Source organism: Symphodus melops, assembly GCF_947650265.1.
Source record: "Symphodus melops genome assembly, chromosome: 1".
Lineage (NCBI taxonomy): Eukaryota > Metazoa > Chordata > Actinopteri > Labriformes > Labridae > Symphodus > Symphodus melops.
In genome coordinates this window covers 42263562-42273980 of record NC_136691.1, presented here as the reverse complement: position 1 = coordinate 42273980, position 10419 = coordinate 42263562, and the positions used below count along the sequence as shown (strand labels likewise).

At 39.1% G+C, this 10419-nt stretch overlaps 2 protein-coding genes across 2 annotated transcripts; both read right to left on the bottom strand.

Annotated features, from left to right (window-relative positions):
- Positions 1 to 891: 891 nt before the first annotated feature.
- LOC306831612 (protein limb expression 1-like) lies at positions 892 to 4567 on the bottom strand. The gene is made up of 6 exons (XM_079355794.1): positions 4367 to 4567; positions 3699 to 3904; positions 2824 to 2964; positions 2636 to 2731; positions 1522 to 1599; positions 892 to 1424 (listed from the first exon to the last, which is right to left on the bottom strand). Exons 1-6 carry the CDS (start codon positions 4440 to 4442, stop codon positions 954 to 956), a joined length of 1068 nt encoding a protein of 355 aa, XP_079211920.1. The 5' UTR covers positions 4443 to 4567; the 3' UTR covers positions 892 to 953.
- Positions 4568 to 5702: 1135 nt separating this feature from the next.
- Positions 5703 to 9975, bottom strand: riok2 (RIO kinase 2 (yeast)). Its single transcript, XM_079361884.1, has 10 exons — positions 9754 to 9975; positions 9321 to 9459; positions 9115 to 9231; positions 8165 to 8340; positions 7958 to 8046; positions 7646 to 7837; positions 7456 to 7548; positions 6805 to 7239; positions 6410 to 6509; positions 5703 to 6130 (listed from the first exon to the last, which is right to left on the bottom strand). The coding sequence occupies exons 1-10, from the start codon at positions 9817 to 9819 to the stop codon at positions 5969 to 5971; spliced, it is 1569 nt and encodes a 522-aa protein (XP_079218010.1). The 5' UTR covers positions 9820 to 9975; the 3' UTR covers positions 5703 to 5968.
- Between the last annotated feature and the right edge of the window lie 444 nt (positions 9976 to 10419).

The window sequence follows — 10419 nt, the reverse complement described above, 5'->3', positions numbered from 1 at the left end:
TTCTCTTAAGCTTACCTTTCTTTTAGTCTGGTGTCATGGTTGTTCACTGTGATCACAGCTAAGATATTTAAGCATAAAAGCTACAAATCTAAATTCCATGTATAATATTACTACAATTAAAAAAGGTAATAGGTGAAGTTCAACTTTAAAATTGGGCCTTAACGAAGTGTTCATATGAATCCCAGGCACTTACGTGTAGAATAATAATATTTATTTACAAGTGTATCTTACAAACCCTTTTGATAAATATTTTCCCTTTAAAAATGCATCTACTTTCAACGACCAACCACACGTAAGAAAATTGAATCCTCCAGACTCATATTCTTGATAGCTGCAGCTGACCTGAGTACACATACTGTATCATAAACCTTTCTCATTTATTCATTAGTACCAGATTATATTGTGTATCCAGCTGCTCTCACCAAATAACTACTTGTTACTTATAGCAATCTCTCTGTCTCATAGCTTTGTCGAGTCTTCCAACATATTACAGTCAGTCAGCATCCAGAAGTCCCTGCCAAGTTATTTCTATGAGAAAAATTGACATGCTAGGCAGACAGAAAGGAACAGTTAATTACAGCAGAGCTACACAGTTACAGTGTTTCATAATAACATTATTTTAAAATCAACATAATCTACCTGAACATAGATAGGCTGCAGAGAAAAACGTACATCTCGAATGTGATTACATTTTCATGTAATGGGTTACAATTTTATTAAGGCGCTATTTGTTGAGGTTAAAGTTGCTAAAATTGTACACATTGGTTTCAGTTTCATTTCTGCAGTCACAACAGAATGTTAGTAAGGTTAGGGAATTATTAATGAAAAAATGAACACAAAATAGGTGTCCCTCATGATAACAGAACTCTTAGGAACATAAATGTATTTTGCAAGTAGCAGAGTGCATTTTTGAGTCAAAATGGATAATTTATTGTCCATCCTCTGTGTTGGGCTTAAGTCCATTCAAAGTTATTTAAAGGATCAAAGGTCTGCTGTGGGTATGGTCTGGGGCTGTTGTGAGATGTGTGATTGGCAGAGGTTTGACAGGCTGATTGCTTTGTGTTTTTGTGGAGGGTCTGTGTAGGACTTCTGGGTGGAGTTATTTGGACTTCTGTGTCCTGGCTACATAGGGTATGTAAAGGAAGCTGCTCTTGATTGTATGTATTATTCTGCACCTGGTTGAAGTCCTCAGGTGTTTGGTGAATGTATGCCTGGCTCAGGGCCAAGCTAAGGATTTCTGTCTTCTCTTTGTAGAAGCGCAGCTCTATGCCTCGCCGCTGGGCCAACATCAGCTCCTTCTGCGCTACCTGCAGCTCCTCCCCGAGTCGCCCTGGTGACTTTTGTTCACGTCCCAGCCAATCCAGAGCCAAGCTGCTGCGAATGTATTCATCAAGTCCTTTCTGAGAGTAATAAGTGATCACACTCTGAGAGGAAAATAGAGAAATAAATCATCTTTACCAAACAGCAAAGAACTGGTGATTCATCAGTCCCATCTAAAACAAGGGATGAGACATGTTTTACCTGTCGGGAGCACTGCCTTTCCCTCAGAGCTTTCAGTGTCCCGTTCCAGTGTAACAGCTGGAAAACGGTCATCATCTCCTACAGAGGGAAAGCGAGGGCAGCAAAGAGGTTAATAATAAGATACTTAGGGAGAGAAAGTCTTGCTCAAGACTTGTTTTGCTAACCTGTATCGGTCTGACAAAGATAATATATATAAATAGGGCTGTTTCCTGAACTTTACATTCAGAGTGTGGGTGATTATTTTGAAAAGATTGAAAAAAAAATCCAGAGCCAACTTTTGCTTAATGCAGCAGGCTGATTTATGATTCTTTTACATTGTGGCCCGACAGCTGCCACATGTTAAGAGCTGGGGACATTAGTGTTAAACAGAGAGCGGCTGCAGATTGACTCAAATTGATCGAACGAGACACATATGGAAAATAATGGTGTGTAACTTTTCCTGGAATAAAATCCATCTTGTACCTGCTTTAACAGTACATTCACAATATGTTTTCTGATCTGTGTTACACGTTTATGATTCCATACTATGTGACCAGTCTTTCAATCACTTTTTGTATCAATTGTACAAAGTGCTTTATTGATACATCAAATGGAAGCACTGACAGCTGGGTAAATATGAAGCTTTGTGAAGAGAGATTATCATTTCTGTAAGAAGTTTTCACTTATAAATGTGTGTGTATTGGATGTTTTTCATTTTGCGAACCATATTTTGCCAGGAATTATTATGAACCCATTTCCTTCTGTTAATAGCCCTCTGTCTGCATATACACAAAGGTAGAAATGTTAGCTGTTTCACACCTGAACTTCCTGCCTTGGCTGATCTGAGAGTAAGACAGAACGGTTATACACAACAAAAAATAACCAAGACTGTTGGAGGGCAGAATAACCATCTGGTGATCGTGATTTGTATCACATTTGGCCTCATATTTTCTAACCTTGTCAAAATATATACGCACTAGTTTTAGTCCCTCAGTGCAAAGCAACACTTTAGAAAGCCTGAATACCTCACAGTAAATTGATCTCCACGCTATCAACACATGCTTCCACATGATTTATGAGCATAAGTGCAAGAAAAATATTTTTTTTTAAAATATGTCTTGACTGCATGTTTTACCTGGAATTCCAGCATTGTCCGCCCTATGTATGTGTGGAGCAGCAGACTGTAGGTCCCAATGCTGGTACTTGAATCACATGCATCTTCAATAGAGACCTGAACAGAGACAACCATGATACTCAAAACTTGTGTTCGAACTCTTTAAAAAAAAGTTGAATACTGTATGTCTGTCTTGGCCTCCCACTCACAGCACTGTCTGTAGCTGCCTGCTGCAAACTCTGCATTATGAACTGGGAGGTGATGCGTCGACATGGCAACTCATTCACCAGTGAGTTCATCAGAGCCACACGGGCCGCATCCCTCCGAGCCTCTGCCTGACTGTCACACACCTGAGGAGGAGAGGATCATTATGAGGGTTTAGTGTGTCAGCAGGGTCTAAAAGACAGAAGTGAAAGACTTCATTACTTTAAAGAGAAATGTCAGGGTCTGCTGATGTGTGTAAGCCTGACTAATGTCTGCAAATGTCAGTCCATGCTTATTTTCATTTTAATGAATTCACACTTCATTGCAGCTAATCATGGGATCAGAACACAAATCACCAATGAGATCACAAGACCTCTCTAAAGCTGCCAACTGCAGTCTGGGTCACAATAAGATGACTGAAATTGTGGGATTCAAACAACATCACTTTGAAAAAAATGCTTAACATGTTTTCTGAAAGCCACAGAAAGCCTTGTAATGCAGTTATAATACAGCATTTCCCAAACATAAACAGTTTGTAAGAAAGCTTAATTCTGAGGGTAGAAATCGAATTTGTGCTTCTGTAGCAAATGACTAGTAGCAATTGCAGATAAAAGAGGGATAAACTGTCATGATTTACAGAGAATGTTACAGTTTGACATGAAGCAATTACACAATAAGGAAACATCCCCTGCATACCAAATATACTACCTTCTACCATAACCATGATCAAATCTTTTATTACTAAATTATATGTCCAAATTCACAGAAGAAAAACAAAAAAACAAACTTGTGACACAGTGCACAAGGTTTTTTTTTCCATGTAAAATGAAACACCAGGTGTGAATATATTTCCAGACAGCTCTGGGGATGTCCAACACACCTTATAGTTGCCAAAGCAGCTTCCTCCGGGCAGGGTGACAAAGCAGACGTATGGCGGACCGGGGGATGGTGCAGACTCATAGAGCAACAAACTGTCTGCATAGATCACTGCATCTCCAACAGAACCATCCGACACAGTCGAAGAGCTGTTTGACTGACTTATCTGCCTCCGCTCCCAGAAGTCATGGAGCATGGCCACTACATTCACTGCACAGTAATAATAAGAACACATGTCAAAATAAAGATAGATAAAGAATGTTGAGCCTAAATAGGCTATACAAGTCAGATGTCTGTTAACTATCATTTCAAAACTGTTTATTTTACTAGAATCAAAAACTGAAAGAAACTGCCCACAAAACACCCAACACACATTTTGTAAATCCTTTGGGCTCTCTCTGACCCTGAATTAGGTTGAAACATTTCCCGTGTTCTTTACTTTTGTGCCAAACTATTCCTGCAGCTCTGTCTATGGCAGAAACCATAACCTGAAAAGCATCAGTTAGAGGAAAATATACAGGAAATATAAGACAGATATGTGAAAACATTACATTTTTGTCTGTTTTATGTTATTTCAATGCACTATTATTAACCGTTTGTTAGGTGTAACATGTTTATTCTGTTATAAAATATATTTTTTATTTTTGTTAATAAAGTTTCTCAGGTACTTACGATCTTTTGGGCTGGTTTCAGTCTCACTCATTGACAGATATGACATGATGCTCTCCTCCTCTTGGACTTTATTCATCCTCGGCCAGACTTTACTTCCAGACCTACTTCATTGAGTTTACTCTTCTCATCAGAATGGTCCTTTTAAAAGGGAAACATGACCACAGAAATAAGTGAATACCAGCAGCAGTGCTGCTCAGGATGGGAACATCTAAGGGAATAAACTGAAATTTGAAAACCCTTCCACTCTGTTTTCTCCCCTCCCAAACTCCCTTTCTCCCCCTCCTCTCCTGTGTGAACATCTCACCATGGTTTCTTTTTTGAAGCGGACCACCTTTGTCAACCTCGCTGCCAATTAGCTCAGAGGGCCCCTCACTCTTTCTACACATGTACACACACACACACACACACACACACACACACACACACACACACACACACACAGAGGTGCAGGGCTGGAATGCTGAGCCCCTCCCCTTGGGCTGTGCAGCTGGTTAATCCCTAAACGGAATCGAATAGTTAAAAGACCTGCACAAATTTGAACCACAAACAGCAGTGCACTATACATATGAACAACCCAGAACACAGCTGGAGGCGTCTTTTATTTCATATAAAATAGTTTAACCAACATGTAGAGTTTGAGATGTGTTGTGGGGGTGGGATACTTTCTACTTGACACACTTTTTTGAGCCTGTGGAGCCCTGAGTCTGAGCTCTATTCACCCTCTTCAATATGAAAGGCCATTGTTCAAATCTGAATTCACCCGCCTGCTGAAAGCCTCTTACACATAAACGAACCAAATTCTGAGAAAAAAAAAGTCGTTTCTTTACTCCTGAAAAGTCCTGTTCTCTCATCCCTTACTCTGTTTTCAGTAGTTTCATAGTGACACAGTGAAGGGGATGTGTGTTTTTTCTGCACATTATGAGGCTGAATGTTGAGATGTGTTGTAGAGCATGCATCTTCCCACATGCTTGTGCCAGTCTCTGCTTTTTGATTGGTTGCTGGGTGGGTGGTGTTAGTCTTCCATTCAGAGTACCATCATGGTTTAACATGCAGAAAAGCTTTTCATGAACTTGAATTCTGTTTGAGACCCATAAGTGGACATCAGTCGCTATGTCCGGTGAACACTGATTAAGAATGAACTTGTAGCAGAAATAGGAAAAGTTACTTAGGTTTCTAATTTCTTAAGCCCTTCTTGGAGAATCATTGTGAGTAAAAGTGCTGGCTTGACTTGCAGACACAATTAGTAAACATGGATATAATGCCCTAAGAGATTAACTTTTAGTTTTGATGCCTGTTAGACCATTCTTTTGAAAAAACAAAACGACAAACTCATTAGTGATGTTTACAGTTTAATTGTCCATCATAATTAATTATCAAAGTAAGTAGTTGATATTTACATGAGACTGTATGATGAATAAGACAGTTTAGAAAAAAGTGAAAGTTTCCTCATTCTTGTTTATTTTCATGAGACAACATGCCAGTTGAACTGTGGCACAAAGTCTTTTTCCATCGTCCATGTGTTCCAGTCTCTTCAGACAAAGGGGTGGAGGAATGAACAAAACCACACAAAAAACATGTTGACATGAATTCCATCTGTCCCATTTATCCCCAGAACGAGGCACTCTCCATACTAGACTTGATATTATTTTGGTTCTCTCTCCTGGATTTGGTCACCAAGTTGGCCTCCCCTTTCTGCAGACGCCGCCTCTGAGCTGCCTTCTGCTGGCTAGTGAGCTGCCTCCGCACCTTCTGACGAACAACCTCCTGCAGGACACACAAAAAAAACAACCACAGCGGGTTAGTACAGACTAATGTACCCACTGTATGTCTCTGAGAGGCAGACACAACATCGTGTATACTTGTTTGTCTGCGACAGGGCACCTTTCACATTCTTTACTAACTTAAAAACAACAACAACAAAAGCTCTTTAGCACCACCTATTGGACATGTTCATGATTGTCATAAACTGTGACTGCTGCAAAACTGCTTTGTAGAGGTACTTTTTTAATTTCCCCTTTACCTCTGTGTCTGTGTTTTACTTACTGGTGGTATGGTAGAGCAGCTCCCTATGCTACCCATTGTAGCCTCGCTGTCTGACCTCCTCCTGGTGTGTTCCGTCTTATGAAGAAGACTGTCAGGGTCTCTGAAGGACAAAAAACCAAAGTCGGTTAGCGTCAAGTCAATATCTGTTATCCAGCAATCATATTATCAAGGTTATATGAATGTTAACTTATATGATGGTGAAGTTTCATTTGAAAAAGTTCCAGTACAGAGCATTAAATTGATCTGTTACTCAAGAGTTTAAAGCTGTTGCTAATTCTAAACTTTTGTCTCCAGACGGATCTGATACAGAGTATTCAAAATAATTTGTTGGCTCTACATCACGGCTACGTTTGGAGTTTTCACACTGGCCTAGATGAACTTTCCATTGTCGTTACCTGAAGGGCTTGAACTCTTGGTTGCAGGTAGAAAGGTCTGCTAGATCTGGACACTCATCCTCTGCCTCCTTCAGCTCTTCCTCTATGTCCCTCTCTGTCGCTTCATCACCTCTGGCTGTGAGCTTTGTCTCAGTCGCTTTTCGCTCTTCCGCTTCTCCAGCCTCTTTTTTATCATCCTGTATGTTCTCTTGTACATCACAGACTTTGAGCCCTTCCAGTTCCAGCATTGCATGTTTGTATTCGTCCTTGTCAACACTGTCTCCTTCTTTTTCCAATTCCTCATCTGTTGCCTCTTCGTCATCACCCTCCGTTTCATCATCCTCCTCCTCCTCCTCATCTTCCTCAGGTCCAGCTGGGTGAAGTAATGCACTGTCTCTCTCCATGTCTTTGGTGAAGCCACTCGCTGAAACTTCTACATCCAGAGAATAAGACCGCCTTCATGAAAAACAAAAAAACAGTGACAGTGAAGATCAGGTTTGGAATAAATATAAATACTAAAAACACAAACAAACAAACAAAAATAAAAGCAACAAAAAATGAAAATTGATTTGTCTTTTTAAATGTTTGGTTAAAATGTTGGCTCTTTAAAAGTCATCACCATAAATATCTAATGTATGTTGGTGTTTTATTATAGCAGTGAATAAAACTTACCTGATGTCTTTGAAGGTTGGGAAGAGCTCACTCTCATAATTATATCGTTTTGCAAAGAAATCTCTGATACATTTGACATCTCTGTCAAAATACCTGTTAAAGTGATCAAAAGTTAGCTTCCAATAATTCCATTTGGTTGATTGATGAATTTGGTTTGTTGTTAATGTGTGATTGTAACAGAGAAACCAACCATTCAGCATTGAAATGTGAGGTGGACACCATCTGAGGGAAGTCAATCATAGTGATGTGGTCCTGGTCGTCCAACATAAGGTTGAACTCGTTAAAGTCTCCGTGAATCAAACCGTGATTGGCCAGTTTGACTATGAGCTCCATGAACTCGTTGTACAGAGCCGGTGGATCTTCCAGCTTGTGCACTTGACACCTGAAGGATTAAGACAGTACAAACAAACTATTAAATGGAGCACAGAGTAGGAAGAGTTAAGTATTTCTCAAACTTGATAAATGTTCAAAGTCACACAAGCACGTCTTGTTGATTACATACAGTGGATATCCATTGATGAGCTCCATCACCAAAGCATGTCGGTTATAGTCCACAGGTTTGGGAACTGGAAAGCCCCGATCATACAAGGCCTGAATCAAATAATACATCACACAAAAACACATTTTATGAATGGCTGGTTACATATATATATATATATATATATATATACACACACACACACACATATACATATATCTGATTCGCTACCTTCATGTAGGCATACTCTTTCATGGCAGAAAGGCGTGAGAGGTAGAGCCAGGACATATTCTTCCTGTGTTTGTGGTAATCTCTCTTGTTTTTCAAGTTCCTGAAGGAGGTGCGACCCAATCGGTGAAGCTTCAAAGCGTACTGCTCTCCGTTGGGACTCGCCACAATATATATATCTGAGGAGGTGTACACAGAGAAATATTACAATACATATTGTATAATAAAGCCGACCTAAGCTCAAAAAGTCTGAACAGAGAACAAATGCAATTTACATCAAGATCCAAGGAATCATTCTACACGTCAGCTACCACGAGCTAATGTGGCTTTAGAAACACAACAGTTATAAAGACTTCAGAGCATTTCTTGATAACTTTATATTTAATTAATAAACACTTTTAAGGGATCTTGAACAAGGTAGCATCCGGTCAAAACAGGGCTGAAACTGATTCTATTTTATTTGCAACTACCTTTCGGAGTTAACATGGCTAAATATTAATTTCAACACCAATTATTTCAATAAATGTTGATTCATTGTATGTAGTATGTCCAATTAAATTAAAAATATATATATTTTCAAATTCAAAATTTATTTATCCCTGGGGGGCAATTCAAGAGAACAGAGAGCAGCAAATTAATGACAGTGCAGCTATACTAAAAGGTTAACCAAAGATAAAGTGTCAACGAAAGTATAAAGTGTTCGATGGAAGTACGAAGTTAAAATACAAAATTACAAAGTTAAGTACAAAAGACGGTATAATTGGACAGTGATCGGACTAAAAATGTCAATTGACATATGCAGTAGTGAACAGATGTAAACAGAACTGTGTTTCTATTTGTTTTTCTGTAACACATTCCCATTGAAATATCAGGACATATCAATAAAAATATTTCTGTATTATGCCATTATTTTTTAAAAAGACAGTACATACAGATGCATATACTTTTCTTACCTGACTCTTTACCCACACCCATCTGGTTGCCAACTGAGAGGATCACTTCTCTTGAGCACAAAGTCTTCAGAGCCAGGTAGTCATATCCTCCATTGTTCAACCTGTAGCCCTGCACAGCTAAAAATCAACATTTACACGTCACATTAAAAACTGAACATGGATGCATCTTTTCCGATAGGACTAATGATGTGTGAATGTATTATTACTCTTGGTGTGTTCGTAGGCCACCAGCTTGTGTTTGACCAGCTCTCTGAGGATCTTGTTGCAGCCACCGTGTTTCAGGCTGGCGATGGAAGACAGGAGACTGACTGGAACAATTTCATGGTTCTTCATTCCCATCTCAACCTACAAGAAGAGGAAGGCGAATCATAACAAGGCCTGCATTCAGTTTTATACATTTTACAAAGCCATTACTTCTATGTGAAAGTTGAAACTGTTTTTGGTTGCTGTTATCATTCCTACGCTTTCTGTCCAACAATCAATGAAATTTCGAAATGTATCTGCTTGGTAACCATACATCTATGAATATGACCCAAGTTGGTTGATGTGTATACTTATTTGCCTCATTGCTAAACCGACTAACGCTGCTATGTTAGCCTAATGATAGCTGGACAGAGAAGAACAAGTTATCTAACTTACCGCTGTGAGGACCCGGAAGTCATCTCGAGTTAAATATCTCAGCACCACGACATTTAATTTACCCATCTTACTACCTTAATACGATCAGCTACTGTAATACTACGTCTATTACTGTTTCTCCGGCTGCTCAGGTATCCACATTTTTTGGGTAAACACGCGTGCGAGGCGGAAGTTGAGGAAACAGATTGTACGTCACATCATCTTTACGTCAGACGTCACGTTGACGCTTTAACGCTTGTAGTCCATACAAGCCTCACACAAGACAATGAGTATTTGGAAAGTTTCTGGGTAGGTTATTAAATAAAAATTAATGGTTATTATTTCATGACTTTAAAATGTAAAATGACAGTATATATGTAGTAACGACTTGTGTAAACCCACCGAGTGATAAAGTGTTAAAAATAAAGAAAGTTATGCGACCTTTTCATCGACAGGTGCTGCTGATCTGATATTCTTGCATCGATGACAAGTGACGACTTTTTTCTTTTTGTGCATTCTGTATCAATGTGTGCATAGTGTTATGGGTTGCTAGTGTTAGCCATAACGTCCTAAGTCAGAATATACAATAGTTTGGTACCATTTTTTTTTTTTAAATTTACAAATATTGTAATGCTGTATTATATCTATCATTGTTGTGTAATATGGAATACACTAGTAGGCCTATTA